The sequence below is a fragment of the Peromyscus eremicus genome, chromosome 23, assembly GCF_949786415.1.
Source record: "Peromyscus eremicus chromosome 23, PerEre_H2_v1, whole genome shotgun sequence".
NCBI lineage: Eukaryota > Metazoa > Chordata > Mammalia > Rodentia > Cricetidae > Peromyscus > Peromyscus eremicus.
In genome coordinates, this window is record NC_081438.1 from 2512562 (window position 1) to 2537136 (window position 24575).

A 24575-nucleotide genomic window follows, 5' to 3' on the forward strand; every position below is an offset into this window, starting at 1 on the left:
ACAGGCAGATGAGAGACAGTGGTGCTGTGTGGCTGCCATGCTCAGCCTACAGACTTCTGCAGTTTCAATTTTCTCATGCTTGTACTCTGACTGAGCTCTTTGCAGGGAGAGGGACACCAGAAGCTATGGAAGGGGACATGGAGGCTGTCTTAGTTAGGGTTTCTATAGCTGTGAAGAGACACTATGACCACAGCAACTCTTATAAAGGAAAAAACATTTCATTGGGGTGGCTTACATTTTCAGAGGTTTAGTCCATTATCATCATGGTGTTGCTGGCGTGCAGGCAGACATGAGGCTGGAGAAGTAGCTGAGTGTCCTACATCTTGACTGGCATGTGGTGGTAATGTGTTCCCCAAAGTATTGTGCACCCTAATAAACTTATCTGGGGTCAGAGAACAGAACAGTGACTAGATATAGAGGCCAGAAAATGGTGGCACTCACGCCTTTAATCCTAGCATTCCAGAGGCAGAGATCCATCTGGATCTCTGAGTTCAAGGCCACATTGGAAACAGCCAGGCATGGTGACTCACGCCTTTAATCCCAGAAAGTGAGCCTTTAATCCCAGGGATTGAGGGCAGAAAGCAGAAAGGTATATAAGGTGTGAAAACCAGGAACTAGGCTGGTTAAGCATTTAGGCTTTCGAAAAGCAGTCCAGCTGAGATTCATTTGGATGAGGACTCAGAGGCTTCCAGTCTGAGGAAACAGGATCAGCTAAGGAACTGGCGAGGTGAGGTGGCTGTGGCTTGTTCTGCTTCTCTGATCTTCCAGCATTCACCCCAATACCTGGCTCCAGGTTTTATTTTATTAATAAGAACTTTTAAGATTCATGCTACACTTGCAGGCAACAGGAAGTAGTCTGAGATACTGGGTGTGGCTTGAGCATATATGAGACCTCAAAGCCCGCTTCCACAGTGATGACATACTTCCTCCAACAAGGCCAAACCTCCTAATAGTGTCACTCGTTTGGGGGGCCATTTTTTTTCACACCACCACAGAGGCCAACTTGGATGTCCAGCTGAAATCCTAGCTGAACCCTGCCAGCTGCCAGCTCTAGCCATCAGCCACATAAGCGAGGTCCCTTTGGATGTTCCCTCTGTGGCCACCCCATCCCATTCCTTCAGGACAGAAGCACACAGTCCATAAACTGTGAATAACACCACGCTGGTGTCTTCAGCTGCTCATCAGTTCCAGGTGGTTCATTTCCCACCAGCTGACTAGCAGAAACCAGCGTAGGGTTTTCCTTTCACTCGGAGCGAGATGGGGAAGGGTGGGAGGATTGTGGGCTGGAAGTGGCCTGATGTGACTTCATTTTTAACGAGATCACCCTGACTGTTGGGACTGGGACAGCCCCAAGGGATAAGAGTGGAAATGGGGCCTAAGTGAACAGTGACCACATTGTGCAGGTGGCCGTGGACAGCCGTGGGGTATTATTCTCTCCCCTCCTCTGTGTGTGTCCAGGTATACGTACGTGAGTGGCGGCTGGAGGTCAACCTTGGGTGTTTTTTGACACTATCTACCTTGGTATTCTGTTACAGGCTCAGTCACTAGCCTGGAGCCCACTGATCAGGCTCAAGTGACTGGCCAGTGAGACCTGGATCCCCCTGCCGCTGCCTCCCCAGTACTGTGTTGACAAGTGAATGCTGGCACACCCCATTTCTTTTACAGAGGTTCTGGGTATTGAACTCACATCTTTGTGCTCGCAAGATGAGAGCTTTACAGACTGAGCCAACTCTCCAACCTCCACGTGGGATATTTCCATGGTAGAGTCAAGAGTCCCCCAATTGACTGGCAAAGGTGGGAGAGAGACACACTGAAGATGTTTGCAGGAAGCAACAGGCCTTTCTGACTGCCCTGGTGCCCACTTCACAGTAATTCTGAGAGTCTGTGCAGGTGGAAAGTTAAAGTTCCTGCTCTCCCTTGAGGCCATCTCCCAAGCTCAATGAGTGCACTCCAGCCGTGCCGACCCTATGCCCCAGCTTGAGAGTACACAGGGATGGACATGAATTATTAACACACACCTTAAGGTTCCCTGACAGCCACTGCATTCAGTTGCTTGCTCTGATTCTCCTCCTCCCCTGCCCCGGAGGCTGCCAGAGTGCCACAATTGCCTCATCTTTACAAATTGATGCTTAATGAAGTTGGAAGCATAGACATTGTTAAATGGCCGTGGGTTGGCTGGCAGAATCAGGCTTCCCTGCAATTAAGAATAACTGTGTGTACTTGTTGATCTGGCTGGAGCAGAGCCCCGAGCTTGTCCCTACCCCATGGGAAGTGAACTACAGAGCTCACTCACCGTAACAGTTATTTTTGTCTTTTGCCACAGTAATGCTGTATAACAAACATTCACTATAATCCAAGAGCATGCAGAACTCAGTGTGGGCTGCTTATGTGCCTGGAGCTGTTAGCTAGGTGTGCGGCTTGGCTCTGAAGTCTCGCTGGGGAGCTCCTGCCTGTCTCTGCAAAGGCCTGAGTGCTGAGCTGTGCGTTTTGCTTAAAAATAGTAATTCCATGGTTATCAGCAAGGACCATGGTTACTGTGTGGTGCCTGGCTGCTGGGACCTCCAGGATCTCCACTAGCTTCTAGACTGTGATGTCCAACTTGGATCCAAACCCTTGGCTAGTGACTGAAATAGCAGAAGCCACAGCCCAGCTGTATCTGCTCCTTGCTGGAGTCCATACAAGACTTGATGGAGTCCATCAAGTTGGCTTTGTTGAGCAGGTATGCCATGATCTGGGGCTCAAAGCCTAACCTTTCTACAACAGGTGTATCTTCCTTGGGGTCGGAAGCCTTCCCCTGCCTGAGTCCATCTTCTTCCCAGGTGTATCTTCCACAAACACCTCGTGCTCACTCCTAACTCCATGCACATCCCTCATTTCTAGATGATCCAGCTGACGGGCCAGCTGGTGCTTGATTTTGTCTAGATGGCCAGGGTGAGCTGGCTGTGCTCTGTGAAGCAGCCAGGAAGCCTGAGTGTGCTCCCAGAGCTGAGGCAGGTATGGAAGCATGCAGCCTGCTTGAGACCCAGGCTCCAAATGCATTCCCTCTTCCCTGTGAAGTCTATCGACTAGAGAAAACTCTCATGGGGAGGAAGTGCTCTGCCCTTCTGGTGGGACTGCCGAGGTCACACATCAGTGTGTCAGACTGTGGCCATTGCCACAGCTGCCCCTGGTCACTGCCGTTGAAGGGATGTCCCCTGAGCCAGCCTTGGAGCCTTGGCCCATGTGACTCCCCTCCCCTGAAGGTCTTCTCTCCTCCAACTTGAACATTGCATCTTACCCAGCCTGCAACAGGCCCCCCAGCTCCTTTCCCTGCCATGTCTTTCCTGTCTACACTCACCACCCACCTTGCCCTGCCCCAGGTCCAAGCACATGGTCGTCAGCTCCAGATCAGTGTGAGACAGGAGGAAGGAAGAAGTGAATTGTAGGAGGAAACCCAAAGGAGAATCGTCCTCCCTGGCAGTGGGAGAAGATTGGAATCACTGGATGACTGGAAGTTCCTGGAGACAAAGCACAGACATATCTCTGACTTATGAATGATCCCATGTCTGACCATAAAAGAGAAGCTAGGAAAGTTCTGGACAGAAAACTGAGAATGACTTGGACGACCTTTTTAGGTTTGATGACCTAAGATTTCTTAGGAAGGGCCCATAGAGTATGGAAAATGATGGAAAAGAATAAATAAACTGGAATTCACTAAAAATAAAAATGTCTGCTTCATCTAAATACACCTACCATAGGGCTTGGGAGACGGCAAAGTTGCTGTGGTAGTTTGAGTGAGAACGGTCCCTGTAGGATCAGATATCTGAATGCTTGGACCCCAGTTGATGGAACTGCTTAGGAAGGACTAGGAGGCGTGGTCTTGTTAGAGGAGGGGTGCCATTGGGGGCGGGCTGTGAGATTTCACAAGACTTGCACCATTCTAGATATGTCTCTGTCTCATGCTCGTGGATAAAGAAGTGAGCTCTCAGCTACTGCTCCAGCACCATGCCTGCCTGCTTGCTGCCATGCTGCCCGCTGTGATGGTCATGGACTCCCCCTCTGAACAGTGAACCCCAAATAAACTTTCTCCTGTAAGTTTCTTTGGTCCTGGTGTCTTCTCATAGCAACAGAGAGGTAACTAAGACAGTTGGTAATGGGCTTGCCTTAAATACACCTATTTTTTTAAATTATTATTTTCTGAGACCCAGAAATTTTTTAAATTTCATGTAACCCAGGCTGGTCTGGAATTTTCTACGTAGCTGAGGCTGACCCTGAACTCCTGATCGTCCTGCCCTTGTCTCCTGTACCCTTCCAGGTGTACACCAGGCCCAGTTTTATACAGGGCTGGGGACTGAACCTGGGGCTTTGTGAATGCTAGGCAAGCACTCTACCAACTGAACCACATTCCCAGGCCCCTAAATGAATTTTTAATAAGTAGGCATGCCATAGACTGGGCTGGTGCAGGGAGGCAACCCTGCAAAACAGATCACTGACTAGGGGTTTCCCTACAGAAGATGCAAAAAAGTCTTATAACTGTGTGATGAAGAGACAAGAGTGCCAACAAAGACTTGAGCAGATATTATATGCAAGAACTTGTGCAAATGGCCGATGAACACCTGAAAAGGGCATTCAGCTTCGTTAGCCATGAGAGAAATGCCCAGTAAAAGCACAAGAGGCTCGGCCATACTACCACCAGATTGGAAAATGTAGCTGCCAGCCCCAGCCACTGTGGGTCAGAGTGTGGAGCACCTAGGTCTCCCCTACTCCTCCAGGGAATAGAATGGACATTCCTCATGGAAAGCCCTTTGGCCATCTATCACCAAGTTAAGTGCATAGTATTATAGGATTCTGATGTCCAGGCACTAGGTGTTTATCCAGGAGAATGAGGACAAAGCCCATAGACATGAACCCAGTGTCCATGGCACAGTTTCTCCACTGTAAACTGGGAACAGCCATCTGCAGGAAAATCATAGAATGACTGTGGTTTCTTTAGACAATGAAATAGTATTCAGCACTAAAAAAAACGAACTACTGATTCATCCAGAAGTGTCATAACACACCCAGTGAAGGAAGCCTTCCTCCAAAATGGCATGATCTGTCTACAGGAAAATCTCACCTATGATGATGGGGATGGGGGGGGGAGCTTTAAAAGGGACGGAACAGGAAATGACCCCCTGAAGTGATTGCAAGGTGTATGTGTGGAAGTCTGTGTGTGGAAGTGTGTGCATGTGAGTACTGTACCCTCGGAGGCCAGAGGAGGAGGTCGGATCCCCTGGACATGTCGCTATAGGGTTGCGCGCCACCTGGTTATGTGACCCAAACTCTAGGATACTGCAGCATGTGCTCTAACCACTGAACAATCTCTCGACTGTGCAAGAAGTGATTAAGAGACGGTCAGTCTTGACAGGCATTTGTCAAACAGACACTGGCACGCCTTCCCTTTGAGAGCGTCACTGTATACAAAGTAGACCTCCATTAAAAAGCAATAAAGCCACTGTTAACATTGTTGCCATTATTTTCCCACACGATACCCATCATTACCTTATCTTGTCTCAGCTGTTAGGTGCTATAGGGGTAGGGCCCTGCTCCTGCGCTTTGGGGCTCCCTGGTGCTCAGCACAGTGCCTGGTGGACAGCAGACATCCAGGAGGTATTTGTTGAGTGCGTCCATAAACCATCCAATGAGTGAACAAAGGGCGGGGAACAGAATGGAAGACATTCCCAGCTGGGAGAGACTTGCTGTGTTTACAGCCCTCTGGCATCTTTGTTCTAGTTTTCTGGACAAATCGGGTCTCTGAACACTCCATTCTGCGTGTTTACAGCATGGCCTGGAGGCTGCTCGTGTGCTAATCAGCATCCCTGAGAAATCCTTCACCTTTAGAAAAAGAGGACATAAATATTACCTACCCTGCAGCCAGAACTGCTCCACCAGGTTTCGGAGGAAGCCGAAGAAGAGCCCTTCAGCTGCTCAGTGAAACTTGTGAGGGGACCTGGAAGGAGGCAGTAGCTGGACACTGGATCCATTTCTACGGGCTAGGTGCTGTCCAGGTGCCTGGTCCCCCAGCCCTCTCTGATTCCCGGCTGTTCTCTCTATTCATCACAGGATGCTGGCTGAACCCACCCTCTCTGATTCCTGGATGACACTTCTGAGGGCAGAGCAGTGGATGGTGAGGGTGCGTGAACCCAGGCACTGGCCTGGCTTTGGTGAGTGCTGGCTGGGTGTCCAGGAATCTATGGCACCAAGAGGCTCGCCTAGTTGTGCTCCCAGCCCTCAAAGTGAGCCAACACCCCAGGAAGACAAAGTCACAGCTGTGCCCTGAAGCCCATGGCGTCCTGGTGTCCAGGGGGCTGCTCTTGTCTTAGCACTTGAAGGCCCATTTTCCTTCTGGGAGCCCCTTCCATCCTATGCAAGGTGGGGGGAGGGCGTTGGTTACCTCAGATTCCTCCCATTTCAGAGGGGAGCAAAGATTTCTACGGAGTCCTACACGGCCTGTAGCGTATGTTATATTGGCACACTGTCGTGGGCTCTTTGAGCTCACTAAGAAGCTGGTTGCCCTCCCCTCCCCACCACACACACTTCAAACTCAAGGACGTGTGTGTCAAGTGTCCTCCAGGGCTCTTGTCTGGAATAGATTGTCCCCCCTCCCCCCGACTCCAGGACAGGCAGGAGACAGAATGGCAAAGCAGCCCGGGAGTGGACACAGTGTCTTGACAACAGCTGGAAGTGACTGATTCCCAACAGGTGACTGTTGATTGAAAAGTGCCCGAGGTGGAAGCTCAGCCGCGAAAGCTCAACCTGGGATCCTGCAGCTGCCTCAGTCTCCCCAGATGGTTTCTGCTGGATATTTTCAGCCCTTGATTTCATATTTCACTCTCTCTCCCTCCTTCCCCCATCTCCTTTTACTTCGGCATGCTATATACACGTAATAAATTACTTATTCAACACTAAACATGTGATTCTCATAGACCATGTAGATCATTTCTCCTCTGGATGATACGGAACATGGCCCTACATGACTTCTCCTCTCAGAAGCGGTCTGCTGTTCTCTGCCCCTCACCCATGTCATTCCCTGGATGCCAGAGTCCTCAAAGGTGTTCAAGAAGGCCATCGCTGCTCCTGCCTCAGGGCCTTTGCACTGGCTGCTCCCCCTGCCTGGAAGATTCTTCCCCACCTTGCAGATGTGGCCTGTTCCCTCAGAGTTTACTTTCTGCTTCCCTACCTGCCATCCCCCTCACCTGGAGCATTCACTCCACGGGGATGGCGATGTAGCGTCTGTGACTTGTCTTAACTGGGCTGACCGCCCCCCCCTCACACACTCTATGGGAGAGTGTGTCCACCATAGGGAGAGTGCTTTGTGAGTGAATTTCTTTAGCATCAGCCAGAAGCTGGGTCCTGAGTGTCACAGCTGGGCAGACACAGAGGTGACCTGGGAGGACACAAGGGTGACTTGAGTGGACTTTAACCAGGCAGGGGGCTGTGGGCTTTGCTGCACCATCATGGCGGAGTGCGGATGTGGGGGGCTGTGGAGGGACTTGGCCCCCACTTGGAAGTCAGGGAAGGCTGATGCCTGGGGCGGGGGAGGGGCTCACGTGGTGAGGTGAAGGCAGGTGAGGCGAGTGTGAGCCGGAGACCAGGAGCGGCCGCTGCTGCACTTGGTGTATGTTTGACTTCCATTTTAAAAATTTCAAGCAAGCATTCATTGTACATCGATACATCCCCTCCCTCTGTTGGGCCCCTTTGTTCCCTCCGTGTCACCTCTAGTTTCATGGCCTACACACACACACACACACACACACACACACACACACACAAACACACACACACACATACACACACACACATACACGCACACGCACACACGCACACGCACATGCACACACACACACAATCACACACACGTGATTGTGATTTTTATGTAACTGTATAAAATCATGGGTCCACAAGTGAGAGAAAACACACCCCATTTGTCTTTTCGGCTTGGTCTAATGCACTTAATTAAGATGCTGTCTCCAGTTGCAACCATCTTCCTGCATCTTCCTCTGTGTGTGTGTGTGTGTGTGTGTGTGTGTGTGTGTGCGCGTGCGTGCTTGGGGCACCTAGTTTGGATTTGCCTGCTGTGGACATTCAGCAGTCTGACTCAGGAGCTAAAGAGCCCGGCTGTATGGCGTTTCCATTTTCAGGGCCATGTGGGACCTCACCCCCATGCTGTCTCCACAGTGGCTGCTTGTATTTGCATTGGGGATGCTTGATTATTTATTTTTTAGGAGGTAGAAAGGACCTCAGTCTCGTAAGGACCACCGTCACCCAGGGTAGACTGAAACCCACTGGATAGACTGCTCCCAAATTCACAGGCACCAATCCTACCCCAGTCTCTCAAGTGGCTAGGATTACAGGCATGACCCCCATGCCTGGCCAAGATGTTTGATTTTTATGCAAGCACTCCTGTGAATGACTGTCTTAGGAAGAAGTGAATGAATGATTGAATGAATGATTTTTCCAGGAAGAGACAAAAGCATGAGAAAAAGACCAGAATGGGGCTGAGGGCAGATGTGGGGAACCTGTGCTCTCCGGTCCCATGCCTCACTCCAGAGTCTGGCTGTGGAGCATGTACACAAACGCTAAGACCCGAGACAGCGGCACATGTCTCTGGGGTGCTAATGATGAGCTGAGTGTGACCCTGGGGACCTTCCATGCATCTGTTTGAGTCTCCGGCCGCTCCTTGCCATGGCCTTATTGCAAGCTCTCCAGGAATGACGCGGGGCCACCATAATCTGTGTATGAGACTGAGGGAGAGGGTCAGCAGACTGAAGAAAGAGAATAAGAGGTCCCTGGTACATCCTGAGCTGGCCCAGGGGCTGTTTGACAAGTTACCCGTGGGCTCCAGGCTGACTGTTCCCGTCCCAGGTGCTCCAGTCTCCACTTCAAAACCTACAAGTGGTGGGAGGAGCCAGAGACCCATGTCCTTGGCTTCAAGGGCTGGGACTCTACAATGAATATAGACTATGTTGCCATAGCAACGTCTATGCTTCAGGAAGCCATGGGTTGTCTGGTCATTAGACAAAGCTGAGAGAACTTGAGGAAGTTCATGAGATGAATCCAGGGCTGCCAGTATCACCTGACGTCCCACGAGAGAAACTGAGGCACAGGGAGGCTGTGGAGTGTCCCCACCATGTAACCAGCCTGTGTTTGGGCCCCCTGGGGATGCAGACGGATTCCAGTTTTTGAGACAAGAGCGAAGGCATGCTAGCAGGATTTCCCCATGCATCCTGGTTACTTACAATCCTCACAAACCCTGTATGGTCCACTGACTCACTTCCTCCTCCCTTCAGGAGGCAGCAAGGGGTGAGGGAGAAATCCTTGGGTTCAATTTGGTCTCAGTTTGCTTTGACATTAGGTGATGAAGGCTCCCTCCCTGATCCTCTGTCTCTATATGAAAAGTGACGGGACCAGTCTGCACTGATTACAGGTAGATCCACCACGGTGTCTGCTCTCAGTCACAGGGCAGTGCTTTGCCTGTTCCCACCAAATCCCTACCGGGGACACCCTTGCCCAGGAATGGTGAGTAGCCATGCAGGGGCCTAGAGCCTTGGTGGCCACCAAGCTCCAAACAAGATGATCAATGGATCTCCAGAATAATTTCCAGGTCTTTGTTGTTTCTGGAAAAGTCCATCTGAACTGTTCAGTGGCGTCCTGTGCCATTGCAGTTTGGTACAAGTCACTCCAGACACTGAGCATGAAATTGGATTCCCCAAAGACAGGTGGGCAAACAGGCTGGTCGTGTCCCCAGCCTTTCCCCATGTGAGGGAGGGTGTGTGTGGCTGGGGTGCAGTAGAAGTGAACATCCACAGGGGATGTGCTGGGGCCAGAGGTGGTGTCCACCTGCCACCCCAGCTCTCAGGGAGGCAAAGGCAGGAGGATGCTGAGTTCAAAAGCCGAAAAGAACAGAATCCAGGGCAGGAAAGAACAGGAGGGAGAGAGGAAGCTAGGATGATCCAGGGGTGATTCTGTGGTCCCGAGGACAGGGTCCACCTCCTTGAAGGAGGAAGGGGCAGTTCTGTGGCCTCAGAGCTGGAGAAGGGATGGTTCCATGGCCTCAGAGCTGGGGAAGGGACAGTTGTGTGGCCAAGGGACAGTTCCGTATGGCCTGTGAATTCCCTCCAGCTCCCCTCACAGCTACAATGCCAATCTCCACCTGCTACATTATTACCAAGAATCCTGGACTCTGGGCCTAGAGCCCTGCGTTCAGATCTCCGCTCTTGGTGGCTTCTGTCTTCTCTGAATGTCGGTGGGTGCCTGGGGTTGGGAAGGCATTCCCAGTTGCATCCTTGTCTGAGCACAGGCTGGGGCTGGTTCTGTCAGGGGCCTTCAGCAAGTACAGTGTCTCCCACTACCCATATGGGTCCTCTCTCAGCTAAGCAAAAGTCATTTTTTTTTTTTTTTAATCTCCCATAGACTGCTCAGGGCACTGACCAGGCAGGGAGCCTCTGATCCCGCCTCTTAGTGATGTCACCCATCTCTGAGCTCAGCTCAGCACAAACACACAAGGAACTGGGGGTGTGGGTGGGGGGTGGTGATGAGAGGGTGACAGGTCCTGCTAGCTTGTCACCAGGCTGCTGCTTCACATCTGCTGCTGTGCTGAAGCTGGACTTTCACTGACAGGTAACTTGGCAGCCGGGGCTGAAGAGGGGGGTCCCAGGCGGCCCACAGCCTTCCAAGGACAGCGGAGGTAGCTCAACCAGGCCAGTAATTATACCCAGAACATTCCAGGGCTGCATCTGATGTCCCTCATCGTCAGGGCCTCTCAGCTGCCCCTGCTCTTCCCACAGGTGAGCCTTGGTGTTCAGACCCAGTGTCCCCAGCTCTAAGCTGCGTAGAGAGACCTCTGGGTTGTGGGACGGGTATGGTCTGTATTGTCGTGGGATGGACCTCTGGGCGGTGGAGGTCCCGGGAATGTAGAGGTGTTGGGCACTGGCACCCAGCCTCAGGAAAAGGGGTACCTAGGCTCATCTGACCTCAGCCGGAGTCTGCAACACTGTTACACACGGCTTCAGGCCGGAAGAAGGAGAGCCCACAGGCTCATCTGACCTCAGCCAGAGTCAGCAACTCTGTTGCACACGGGGGGTGGGGTGGGGGTGGGGGTGGGGCAGGAGGAGAGCCCATGTGATTTACTGGATGGATAAGTATTCACAAAATTCCAAACTCAGCCTGGACACTGAGCACCTTTGGGGAAATCATCCTTTCCTTCCCTTCCCTTTTTCTTCCCTCCCCTCCCCTCTCCTCTCCACTTTCTCTCCCCCTCCTCTCTTCCCCTCTTCCTTTCCATCCCCTCCCTTCCCACTGCTCCTCTCTCTCCCTCCCTCCCTCCCCCTTCCCTCCCTCCCTCCCTTTCTCTCTCTCTCTCTCTCTCTCTCTGTCTCTCTTTTCTGAGACACAGTCTCATGTATCCCAGCCTGGCCTTGAACTCACAATGTAGGCCAGGATAACCCCGAGCTTCCGATCCTCCTGCTTCCACCTCCTGGGTGCTGGGGTGACAGGCTAGTCTCAGACCAACCACCACCTGAGCCTCACTTTGAGGGTTGTCCCTGAGTCCCTCTAGTCCTGACTGTCTAAGGCTTTTCTGAGCTCGGGACACACTGTCTAAAGTGCCTTCTTTGGAAGGAAGAGGAGATGTTGGTGTGGTCACTCACCCACCTGGGTGGGCTCTGCAGGCCAGACATCTGGTTTGTATTGTGGGGTGGTACATTGGAGTGTGTGTGTGTGTGTGTGTGTGTGTGTGTGTGTGTGTGTGCACATGCATGTCTGTCTGTGTCTGTTATTCTCTCTGTGTGTAGGCCACAGGCAGATATCTGCTGTCTTCCTGTCTCTCTCCACCTTGCTATTTGAATGGACGTCTCTTGCTGAACTTGGCACACTTGGATTCCACCATACGAGCTGGCCGGGGAACTCCAGGGCTCCTCCTGCCCGACTCCCCAGTTCTGGATGGCGCTGCCTTTTCACACTGATTCTGGGGAATCTGGACTCACGCTTGTACAACAGGCGCTTTGGCTGAACTGTCTCCCTGGCCTGTGTGTTTGCTGTTGTTGTTGTTGTTTTGAGACAGACTTAATCTGCAGAGCACAGTCTGTCCTCCAGCGGGCCATCCCCCTGCCTGGCCTCGGTGTTAGGATCACAGGTGTGTGCCACCACGTCTGGTTTAGCAAATCAACTCTTAATGATCCTCTTTAGAATTTCTGTTCCTGACTGAGGGAGGAAAGCCTCATTGCTGTTAGCAGGTTTGACCTTTCTGGAGGCGTCAGTGTACATGACGGAACGGTGGTGACAGCTTTCTTCCTTTGTAAAATGTGTTTCAGAAAACAAATGTTTCCCCAGCTTTTCTTCTTCCCACAGCGGCTCACTCTCTGATGGCAGATTTGTTTCCTTGCTTCTTGAGTCTCTGCAACTCCAAAGTCCCCCAGAGAAGAGCAGCGTCTTTCACTTGTCCCGTTGCCTTCTCATGATGTCCTCAGTGTGGGGACCGGTGCCTGGCACTGAGTAGGTGACGGCAAATCTTGGTTGACTGAGAGCTGCAGGTGCAGAGAACCTCGAAGGAACTCATGTATTCCAGGCTCAGAAGAGCATGGAAGTCAGACACAGGAGGGCCGTGTGAACTTATTTCCAACATCCAAAACAGCTTTGCTTTATGGAGAAGGCTGGGAGAGGAGACATGCTTATCTAATAGTCAAGCAGCTGCTAACACTGTTATTACTGTGTGAAACAATCACAGACTACTGCACAGTACATGCCTGCCATGCGTCAAACTCTGACCCTCTGAAATGCAAGAGATCTCAGTACCATTAAAGAGGTCATGTTTTTAGCAGGGACCTTTAAAGAAGGGATTACCTTCCGCCAAGCTGTTAAGGTGGGCTCTGGCACATTTTGAGTCATGTGAAAGGAAATCTGCACACCCAGAGAGACTCCAGATGGATGGAGTGAGGGTGTGTGAGGGCACACAGGGTGAAGGTGTGTGAGGACAGACAGAGTGAAGGTGTGTGAGGACAGACAGAGTGAAGGTGTGTGAGGACAGACAGAGTGAAGGTGTGTGAGGACAGACAGAGTGAAGGTGTGTGAGGACAGACAGAGTAAAGGTGTGAGGACAGACAGAGTGAAGGTGTGTGAGGACAGACAGAGTGAAGGTGTGTGAGGACAGACAGAGTGAAGGTGTGTGAGGACAGACAGAGTGAAGGTGTGAGGACAGACAGAGTGAAGGTGTGGGAACAGACAGAGTGAAGGTGTGTGGGGACAGACAGAGTGAAGGTGTGTGTGGACAGACAGAGTGAAGGTGTGTGGACAGACAGAGTGAAGGTGTGTGAGGACAGACAGAGTGAAGGTGTGTGAGGACAGACAGAGTGAAGGTGTGGGGACAGACAGAGTGAAGGTGTGTGAGGACAGACAGAGTAAAGGTGTGAGGACAGACAGAGTGAAGGTGTGTGAGGACAGACAGAGTGAAGGTGTGTGAGGACAGACAGAGTGAAGGTGTGTGAGGACAGACAGAGTGAAGGTGTGAGGACAGACAGAGTGAAGGTGTGGGGACAGACAGAGTGAAGGTGTGTGGGGACAGACAGAGTGAAGGTGTGTGGGGACAGACAGAGTGAAGGTGTGTGGGGACAGACAGAGTGAAGGTGTGTGGGGACAGACAGAGTAAAGGTGTGTGAGGACAGACAGAGTGAAGGTGTGTGTGGACAGACAGAGTGAAGGTGTGTGGGGACAGACAGAGTGAAGGTGTGAGGACAGACAGAGTGAAGGTGTGTAGGGACAGACAGAGTGAAAGTGTGTGTGGACAGACAGAGTGAAGGTGTGTGGGGACAGACAGAGTGAAGGTGTGAGGACAGACAGAGTGAAGGTGTGTGGGGACAGACAGAGTGAAGGTGTGGGGACAGACAGAGTGAAGGTGTGGGGACAGACAGAGTGAAGGTGTGTGAGGACAGACAGAGTGAAGGTGTGAGGACAGACAGAGTGAAGGTGTGTGAGGACAGACAGAGTGAAGGTGTGAGGACAGACAGAGTGAAGGTGTGTGAGGACAGACAGAGTGAAGGTGTGAGGACAGACAGAGTGAAGGTGTGTGAGGACAGACAGAGTGAAGGTGTGAGGACAGACAGAGTGAAGGTGTGGGGACAGACAGAGTGAAGGTGTGTGGGGACAGACAGAGTGAAGGTGTGTGGACAGACAGAGTGAAGGTGTGTGGGGACAGACAGAGTGAAGGTGTGTGGGGACAGACAGAGTAAAGGTGTGTGAGGATAGACAGAGTGAAGGTGTGTGTGGACAGACAGAGTGAAGGTGTGTGGGGACAGACAGAGTGAAGGTGTGAGGACAGACAGAGTGAAGGTGTGTGAGGACAAACAGAGTGAAGGTGTGTGTGGACAGACAGAGTGAAGGTGTGTGGGGACAGACAGAGTGAAGGTGTGAGGACAGACAGAGTGAAGGTGTGTGAGGACAGACAGAGTGAAGGTGTGGGGACAGACAGAGTGAAGGTGTGGGGACAGACAGAGTGAAGGTGTGTGTGGACAGACAGAGTGAAGGTGTGAGGACAGACAGAGTGAAGGTGTGGGGACAGACAGAGTGAAGGTGTGGGGGGACAGACAGAGTGAAGGTGTGTGGGGACAGACAGAGTGAAGGTGTGTGAGGACAGACAGAGTGAAGGTGTGGGGACAGACAGAGTGAAGGTGTGTGGGGACAGACAGAGTGAAGGTGTGTGGGGACAGACAGAGTGAAGGTGTGTGGACAGACAGAGTGAAGGTGTGTGGGGACAGACAGAGTGAAGGTGTGTGGGGACAGACAGAGTAAAGGTGTGTGAGGACAGACAGAGTGAAGGTGTGTGTGGACAGACAGAGTGAAGGTGTGTGGGGACAGACAGAGTGAAGGTGTGAGGACAGACAGAGTGAAGGTGTGTGAGGACAAACAGAGTGAAGGTGTGTGTGGACAGACAGAGTGAAGGTGTGTGGGGACAGACAGAGTGAAGGTGTGAGGACAGACAGAGTGAAGGTGTGTGAGGACAGACAGAGTGAAGGTGTGGGGACAGACAGAGTGAAGGTGTGGGGACAGACAGAGTGAAGGTGTGTGTGGACAGACAGAGTGAAGGTGTGAGGACAGACAGAGTGAAGGTGTGGGGACAGACAGAGTGAAGGTGTGGGGGGACAGACAGAGTGAAGGTGTGTGGGGACAGACAGAGTGAAGGTGTGTGAGGACAGACAGAGTAAAGGTGTGAGGACAGACAGAGTGAAGGTGTGTGGGGACAGACAGAGTAAAGGTGTGTGAGGACAGACAGAGTGAAGGTGTGTGGGGACAGACAGAGTAAAGGTGTGGGGGGACAGACGACAGAGTGAAGGTGTGTGGGGACAGACAGAGTGAAGGTGTGTGGGGACAGACAGAGTGAAGGTGTGTGGGGACAGACAGAGTGAAGGTGTGTGGGGACAGACAGAGTGAAGGTGTGTGGGGACAGACAGAGTGAAGGTGTGTGGGGACAGACAGAGTGAAGGTGTGTGGGGACAGACAGAGTGAAGGTGTGTGGGGACAGACAGAGTGAAGGTGTGTGGGGACAGACAGAGTGAAGGTGTGTGAGGACTGACAGAGTGAAGGTGTGAGGACAGACAGAGTGAAGGTGTGAGGACAGACAGAGTAAAGGTGTGAGGACAGACAGAGTAAAGGTGTGTGAGGACAGACAGAGTGAAGGTGTGTGGGGACAGACAGAGTGAAGGTGTGTGGGGACAGACAGAGTGAAGGTGTGTGGGGACAGACAGAGTGAAGGTGTGTGGGGACAGACAGAGTAAAGGTGTGAGGACAGACAGAGTGAAGGTGTGAGGACAGACAGAGTGAAGGTGTGTGAGGACAGACAGAGTGAAGGTGTGTGGGGACAGACAGAGTAAAGGTGTGTGAGGACAGACAGAGTGAAGGTGTGTGTGGACAGACAGAGTGAAGGTGTGTGGGGACAGACAGAGTGAAGGTGTGAGGACAGACAGAGTGAAGGTGTGTGAGGACAGACAGAGTGAAGGTGTGGGGACAGACAGAGTGAAGGTGTGTGTGGACAGACAGAGTGAAGGTGTGTGTGGACAGACAGAGTGAAGGTGTGAGGACAGACAGAGTGAAGGTGTGGGGACAGACAGAGTGAAGGTGTGGGGGGACAGACAGAGTGAAGGTGTGTGGGGACAGACAGAGTGAAGGTGTGTGAGGACAGACAGAGTAAAGGTGTGAGGACAGACAGAGTGAAGGTGTGTGGGGACAGACAGAGTGAAGGTGTGGGGGGACAGACGACAGAGTGAAGGTGTGTGGGGACAGACAGAGTGAAGGTGTGTGGGGACAGACAGAGTGAAGGTGTGTGGGGACAGACAGAGTGAAGGTGTGTGGGGACAGACAGAGTGAAGGTGTGTGGGGACAGACAGAGTGAAGGTGTGTGGGGACAGATAGAGTGAAGGTGTGTGGGGACAGACAGAGTGAAGGTGTGTGGGGACAGACAGAGTGAAGGTGTGTGGGGACAGACAGAGTGAAGGTGTGTGAGGACTGACAGAGTGAAGGTGTGAGGACAGACAGAGTGAAGGTGTGAGGACAGACAGAGTAAAGGTGTGAGGACAGACAGAGTAAAGGTGTGTGAGGACAGACAGAGTGAAGGTGTGTGGGGACAGACAGAGTGAAGGTGTGTGGGGACAGACAGAGTGAAGGTGTGTGGGGACAGACAGAGTGAAGGTGTGTGGGGACAGACAGAGTAAAGGTGTGAGGACAGACAGAGTGAAGGTGTGAGGACAGACAGAGTGAAGGTGTGTGAGGACAGACAGAGTGAAGGTGTGTGGGGACAGACAGAGTAAAGGTGTGTGAGGACAGACAGAGTGAAGGTGTGTGTGGACAGACAGAGTGAAGGTGTGTGGGGACAGACAGAGTGAAGGTGTGTGTGGACAGACAGAGTGAAGGTGTGTGGGGACAGACAGAGTGAAGGTGTGAGGACAGACAGAGTGAAGGTGTGTGAGGACAGACAGAGTGAAGGTGTGTGTGGACAGACAGAGTGAAGGTGTGTGGGGACAGACAGAGTGAAGGTGTGAGGACAGACAGAGTGAAGGTGTGTGAGGACAGACAGAGTGAAGGTGTGGGGACAGACAGAGTGAAGGTGTGGGGACAGACAGAGTGAAGGTGTGTGTGGACAGACAGAGTGAAGGTGTGAGGACAGACAGAGTGAAGGTGTGGGGACAGACAGAGTGAAGGTGTGGGGGGACAGACAGAGTGAAGGTGTGTGGGGACAGACAGAGTGAAGGTGTGTGAGGACAGACAGAGTAAAGGTGTGAGGACAGACAGAGTGAAGGTGTGTGGGGACAGACAGAGTAAAGGTGTGTGAGGACAGACAGAGTGAAGGTGTGTGGGGACAGACAGAGTAAAGGTGTGGGGGGACAGACAGAGTGAAGGTGTGTGGGGACAGACAGAGTGAAGGTGTGTGGGGACAGACAGAGTGAAGGTGTGTGGGGACAGACAGAGTGAAGGTGTGTGAGGACTGACAGAGTGAAGGTGTGAGGACAGACAGAGTGAAGGTGTGAGGACAGACAGAGTAAAGGTGTGAGGACAGACAGAGTAAAGGTGTGTGAGGACTGAGAGAACAGTGCAATCTGTTGGCCTAGGATATGGTCCCTGGCAGAGTCAATGTCCACGGCACTTGGTTTCAGACCTCAGATGTTATTATTTTCTGAAGTGAACGCTGTGACTGAGGTCTTTCACCCTGTGACTAACGTCTTTCACCCTGTGACTGAGGTCTTTCACCCTGTGCTATTCTATCGTGGGTCTGAAGTAAACGAGGCAGCTTGTTTTACCCATGTCTTCCAATCTCAGTGCTCCCATTGCAGAGGTGAGCAACTGAGCCTTGCAGCGGGGAGTGACTTGGCAGAGGGTCTGTGACCCTGTGAGCACTGTGGTGCGGCCTGTAGTTCCTATATGTTCCCCACGGCCAAGTTCAGCAGGCTTTTGGGTCATGCCTTGTTCTCTACCAGGACCTTGAGCCCACAGAGGTTCTGCCTGCTCCCTTCACATCCCACTGATGACTCTTTGGTGGGAAGACGGAAGACACTTTGGGAGCACAGAAGTCCACCGCACCCCACGTGTACCGTACCTAGAGCTCTACCCCAGCCCAAGCCCTTACCCTCCTTTCTTCCCATCGTCCCCCTGGCCATGCTCAGAGCTGATGTGTCTCTGTTTTCTCCTACCCCATTGTATTGATTCAGTCGTGTCCATCCTATGCCACAAGAGAGACACATCACAGCTCTCACAGCAAGGACGCCAGACCACGACCTTATTTAGAGACAGGCAATCAAGTTGTAAAAAGCCCGTTAGGGTGGGTGCTCCCAGATGTGTAGAGATGGTGAGAAGCGTCCAGGAGATGAGGAGAGGCTCCCACAGTTCTCAGAGGGCTGGCCTCTTGACCCTTGGCATCCATCCTCCAGAACTGAGACATGACACCCACACTCCTGCCCTAGAGGACTGTCCCCATAGCCAGGCAAACGGGACTCACCTACAGTCACACCCACAATCCACCCAGCAACTCACAGGTCCCCACCCTAGGCCACAGTTGGGAGGAGGACATGGACACACTGATTCTGTGTGTCACACCCCTTTGGTCCTGTTTTTTAAGAAGGGGATCTTTGCTGCTATCTTTCGGGACTTTTTGTAACACTGCCAGGTAACAACAGTGAGAAATGCTGGCCCAGCAGCAGCCACGGAGTGTGTGGTCAATGACCATTAGCTGGCTGTTATTAACTGGTAATCACTATTCTGACTCCTTCGAGGGTATTTAAAGAAAACAGTATCTTGGCTGTGAGGCTGGAAGATGTGTCCTGTGTAGTTTATGGTTCCAGTGTGCTGAGGTGTGAGAGGGGATGTGAGCGTGGGTAGAGCTGATTGTGGGTGGAGCTGAGTATGGGAGGGACTGTGAATGTGGGCGGGAATGTGAGAAGAAGGGGCTGGGTGTGGTAGGAGCGGATTATGGGTGGAGCTTAGTGTGGGAGGGGCTGTGAATGGGAGGGATTGATTTGGGTGGAGCTGAGTGTGGAAGGGGCTGGGTGGGAGGGGCTGATTGTGGGTGGAGCTGAGTGTGGTAGGGGCTGGATGTGGGAGGGGCTGGTGGAGTGCATATTCACAGGTCCTGAAACACACTGGATACACACATTTATGGCCTGTCTCTGTGCTCAGGGTGTTGGGCTTTTCAGCGCTTGTGTGTTCCTGTGTACTCACAAAAGCAGAGAGAAATGACAGGAAGGATGGAGGTGACTGTGGATCCAGGGAGATGGCGGACAACGACCCTGGCCTGAGCTAGGGCTCAGTCGGTAAAGTGTTTGCTGCACAAACCTGGGGCCTGAGCGTGGATCCCTGGCACCCATGTGACAGCCGGGCTTGGTGGTTGTGGTGGTTTGAATGAACGTCTACTGTGAGCTCATGTATGTGAGCACTCGGTCCCCGGTTGGTGGCTCTGCTCCGGAAGGCTTAGGAAGTGTGTCACTGAGGCGGGTTCTGAGACTTTGGAGACTCATGCCATTTCCAGTTACTCTTTGTTTTTTGAGCTCACGATTCATGGAATGAGAGCCCTTGGCATCCCGGGTCAGCCGCCATGCCTGCCACTTGCTACCGTGAAGGCGATGCACTCTCATCCCTCTGGAACAGTAAGCCCTTCCTTCTCCAAGCTGCCTTAGTCATGGTGTTTTAGGACAGCCCCAGGAAAAGGAGTAATAAATTAACACATAGCTGTGATCCCAGCACTAGGGAGGGGAGTTGTCACAGGCACCTGGGGCCAGCCTGGCAAGCTGGATTAGCACGTGCAAACTCAAAGAGACCCGCTCGGAAAACAAGGTAGAGAATGAGGGAAGGAGACACCCAAAGTTGACTTCAGGCCACGGTCTGATGAAGAGGCAGGCCGAGGCCTGTAGACACAGTGAGAGTGAACGTATGGTATCAGACCTACCTTACTAAGCGCTTGGGCTGATCCCATCCTTTGGGGCCCTCACTCCCCGACCCGTACCCCAGCAGAGTCCAAGGTGGCCATTCCGGAATGGAGAAACCACACAGAATCCAGGGAAATCAACTTTATTGAATCCAGACCAAGCACATGTGCAGCATGGTGACCCGCTGGGGTGTGCCTCTCTGGGCCCATCCCACGTCTTGAGGGTGGCCAGGGTGTCTGGCTCTGGGTGGTGGGCCCCAGGGGTCTGGGGGTCTCTCTCTTTCTCTCCAGGACTTTGGAGTGGGTGTCTTTGGCGGCAGTGGTGTCTGGGGAGGCTGGAAGCAAACACAGGGGGATGGGGAATGAGGCTGGCGAGCCTGGGGGAGGGGGCTCCCTGGAGAGCACTCGGGGAGTGGAAGGGTGCCTCAGAGGGAGGACAGACGAATTTCTAAGGGGCTGCTGTTCTTTGGATCTGGACTCTACCCAAAGGCCCAAGTTTAAAGGCCTCTTTGCACGATGCTTTTGGGAGGGGTGAACACCTTCAGCGTAGGGTCCCACGGGCTGTTTCTGGCCCCCCATGAGGTCACTGTGGACCCTCGTCTCCTCCTCTCTCTCCTCTTCCCTGTCCACCCTGAGGGACTGGCTTTGCCTTGTGGTATCTCCCACAGGCCCAAAGCCACAGAGCCCATCCATCATGGACTGGAGCTTCCAGAACCCCGAGCCACTGTTAACCTTTCTTCTTGGTGAGTGGATCAAAGGAATGAGAAGCAGGTCCACACGGGACCCAGGTGTCAAAATTAAAGCAGCCTGCTTTCCACTGAGCTTAGGCCAGTCTCTTGTATTTATTTTTCTCTCTGTGTGTGTGAATATATATATATGTGTGTTTCTGTATGTGTGTAAGTGTATGAGAAAATGTGTGTATGTGTGTGTATCAATGTCTATGCATATATATACATATGCACATGTGTGTATGTATATGTGTTGCTTCTGTATATATGCACATGTGTGTATATATTTGTGTGTATGTGTATGTACAGGTATATGTGTATGTGTGTGTATATGTGTATACATTCCTCTGTGTGTATGTATGTGTATTTAAGACAGGGTCTCACTACACCCAGGCTGGCCTTGAACTTGTGACCCTCCTGCCCAAACCTCCCAGGCATGGGGATCACAGGCATGTAGCACCAACCCAGCTGATCTTTTGAATTCCTATTAACCCTACAGGTACTGGTTACTGTCCCCTACCCACCCTACTGGAGACACAGCTGTTGACTAGCACTCGGGGTCTCATGGCTAGCCATGGGGGAGGGAGGAGCTGAACCTGGGGCTTGGGGTTTGCCTGGGCTGCTCAGTGTGGTTTAGAACCCCAGCCTGGGAATCTGGGAGACATGCGGCCGGAGCTCCCCAGTACAGTGAACATCCTCAGAGGGAAGAGGACACTTGAGTTAAAAAACATAATAATGGCAGAGACAAGGTGTTCTGGGCCAGTGTGTGCCAAGCACCATCCCCGTGTGGACGTGTGCCCTTTACTTGGCCTTTGAAACTGCTTCCCCTGTCCCCGAGAGCATAATAATGTAAATGAATATCAGATCTTTACTTGGTAATTGAGAGCAAAGAGAAGGCCACGCTAAGTCAAATTAATCTGCTTGGATACAGCCCGAGCCGGTCTCTGCGGAAGGGGCTGTGACTTTACAATGGGCCAAGGGTGCCTCTCGAAGGAGCAGGTGTGCATGAGCACGGGCTTCCGGGAAGCCCAGGGGCCACGGCAGTCAGTGCACACACTGAGCGACTGTGTGCCACAGCTTGGCGACCTCAGCCTTGGGCTTTGAGATTCTGTAGTGGGACGTTATTGTTGGCCGTGTACCACAGACAGAGCTGCACTGACTTCTGTGCTGAAGACACCTGGGTGGTGGACCTAAGGGTGAGCCTGGGAGAGAGATGGAAGGATGCTGGGGTTCTGGGTCTCAGGTCTGCCTAGGTAATTTTGAACTTTCTGCTCCTTAGTTGGTCAGCCTGGGAAGTGGGGATAAACGGTAACTAGGGCTAACCACCTCTTGGGTTACCATGAGCAGTAACCCGCAGCTGATACATGCACTGGACAGAGGTCAGTCTGCATGTGATGGACACCTGTCCTGTGCAGGGTTGGGGCTGGAAACAGAGGTGAGGTGGGAAAACCCTGGCTGCTCTCTTGTTGCACACTCTGCACACGTTTCCCAGCCCCCATCCCGGGCTCCAGTGTCTCTCCTACAGATAAAGCAAACACTGGATCTCTCCCTTCGGCATGCACCCTCCAATCCGACCTTCGGTGGCTCAGTGAGAACATTCTGTAGATAGAATGCCACATCAGCCCCTTCCACCCCACATGGAAAGAGGTTAAGGGAACAAGACTCAGTGGGGCCGCTGAAAGGCCGGCACTGTCTTTGTGTGCATGTGTCCATGTGTGTGTGTGCATGCAGCTGCATGTGTGCACACGTGTGTGTGCCTGTCGGGACTAGAGGACAACCTCAGGAGTTGTTCCCCGGGAGATATCCACCTTGCCTTATGGGACTGTGTCTCTCACTCAACCCAAAACTAACTCACTAGGCTAGTAGGGCTGGCCAGTGAGCCCCAGCCCCCCACTGCCGCCACTTCTCCAGTGTTGGGGTACACGCCACTACACTCAGCAATGTTTACGTGGGCTTCGGGGGTTGAACTTGGGTCCTTACGCTTACAAGGCAAGCTCTCTATTGGTTGAGCCACCTCCCCGAACCTCTCACATGTGTGCAGATGTGTAAGCACGTGCCTGTGGAGGCCTGAGGCAGACATCTGGTGTCTTCCTGAGCCTCTCTCCATCTTATATGTTGAGCCAGGGTCTCGCTGAACATGGGGCTTGTCCCCTTGGTTAGCCTACATGCCAGACGGGTCTCCTCTGTCTCCACCTCCTGAGTTGGACACCACGCCTGCCTGGCTTATACATGGGTGCTGGGGATCCGAACTCAGGTCCTCATTCTCGCTAGAAAAGCACTCTGCCCCCTGAACTCTCTCTCAGCTCCCTGTCACTGTCTTTAGCAGCATCCCCCAGGGCCCTCTGCTTTCCAATGCAGCCTCCTACAACTTACAGTGCCGTAGGTGACGTCAGCCTCGGCCCCTGACACCTTGGATCAAGCCACCCCAGAATTAAAGCAGAACCCCATTTCCCCTGGAGGCTGCCTGGCCTGGGGGTGACCTGGCCTGCTGTGCTTACCTGCGCAGGTCTCTACTGCTGGAGGTACTTCCTCATTATGCTCTCAACGTCGTCCCCTTTCCTCCCAGCATCAGGCTCTCTGTGCTCAGGGGACATCCGCTCGCCCCCGTCACCTTGGAGTCTGGGGACTCTTGGACCACTCTTGATACTGCCTGTACTTTTGAAGGATACGATGGAGCTGGAGGATGAGGAGGAGTCGGAGAGGTGAGCGGGGTCCTCCTTCGACTCTGGGTTCTTTTTCAAAATGGTTTTGATCCCCGAGAGAAAAGAGCGGTCGGCCTCTTCCATCTCAAAGTGGACGTTTGGATGCTTTGAAGCCTCCATCCCATCTTTGGCAGCCTCGGACAAAGGAGCGCTGGGCTTCCTGATGGCCGGAAGGAAGTCATCAAAGTCCACTTTGGTCTGGCGTCTGTAATTGAGGCTCGGAAGCTTCCAGCTGAATGGGTCACTGTCCAGAGTTTCTTCCATCAAATGAGAGAACTGGCGGTTCTGGAAAACGAGAGGTTCTTTCCCAAGGTCCAGGCAGACCGCATCATCCACAGGGGACTCCAGACACCGCCTCCTGGGCCACAGCGTCGGTGATAAGAGTGGGTCCCTCAGTGCCATGGGGGAGCTCAGCTTTCTCCTTGTGCTGGGTCCTGACTCTAGGAGGGACTCACAGGAACCAAACCGTGTCTTCTGCTTGTCAGGCATCAGGGCGACGTTCTCGGTGCCCTCTGAGGCGATACACTTGAGACTGGTGGACCGTGAGAGACCGGCTGTGGCCCTGGGGTTCCCCTCTGCTCCCAGAGGAGACTTTGCTCCAGTCCTCAGTGAGAGGTCTCCCTCGTCGCTGCTGGCTCTGCCCCTCCGAAGTGAGGAAGCCCCAGTGGTCTGGAAAATGGGGAGCGTGGGTCCTTCCCCCAGGTGCAGAGAGGAACCCTGGCCTCTCTGGGCCCTCTTCCTGCGGAGCTCTTCCACAAACTCTGAAAGAGCAGCCGACGGGCTGGGGAGCTTGTCCCTGGGCAAGGGTGACGCCGCCGCCATGCTTTGAGAAGGGGGAGACGAGGACAGGGTACCTGATCGCTCTGGGGTGGCTTTTCCGTGGACAGCAAAGCCTTCCCCATCCCCCAAATGGTAGGCCTTTTGTGGGAAGACTGGGTGGAGAGACGCTGAACCACCCCTCGAGGTCTGTCTGGGAGCATCCCAGGCTCCACTCAGCGCCGCCGCCGCCGCCGGTGGTCTCAGCTTCTCAGCATCTCTGGACTCTCCACTTACCCTGTGTCAAGAAGAAAGATGCAACCACTAGAAACCACAATTCATACAATTTTTGAGACCCACACGAGAGCCACTAAGCCTGGGCGTGAGTGTTATTTTGTCTTGGTAAAGGCGGTCCCTGCCGCAGCCTGGAGTGAATCCTGTGATGTGATGTGGAAACTCCAGCTGTGTAAATGA

The 24575-nt window shown here is 52.8% G+C and overlaps 1 protein-coding gene across 1 annotated transcript; it reads right to left on the reverse strand.

The window, feature by feature from the left end:
* Positions 1-20042: 20042 nt before the first annotated feature.
* On the reverse strand, positions 20043-24412 carry LOC131897813 (unconventional myosin-XVIIIb-like). Its single transcript, XM_059248770.1, has 2 exons — positions 23142-24412; positions 20043-20250 (listed from the first exon to the last, which is right to left on the reverse strand). The coding sequence occupies exon 1, from the start codon at positions 24165-24167 to the stop codon at positions 23154-23156; it is 1014 nt and encodes a 337-aa protein (XP_059104753.1). The 5' UTR covers positions 24168-24412; the 3' UTR covers positions 20043-20250; positions 23142-23153.
* Between the last annotated feature and the right edge of the window lie 163 nt (positions 24413-24575).

Coding starts and splice junctions, on each gene's coding strand:
- LOC131897813 (XM_059248770.1), bottom strand. CDS start 24,167: ATGGCGGCGGCGTCACCCTTGCCCAGGGACAAGCTCCCCAGCCCGTCG.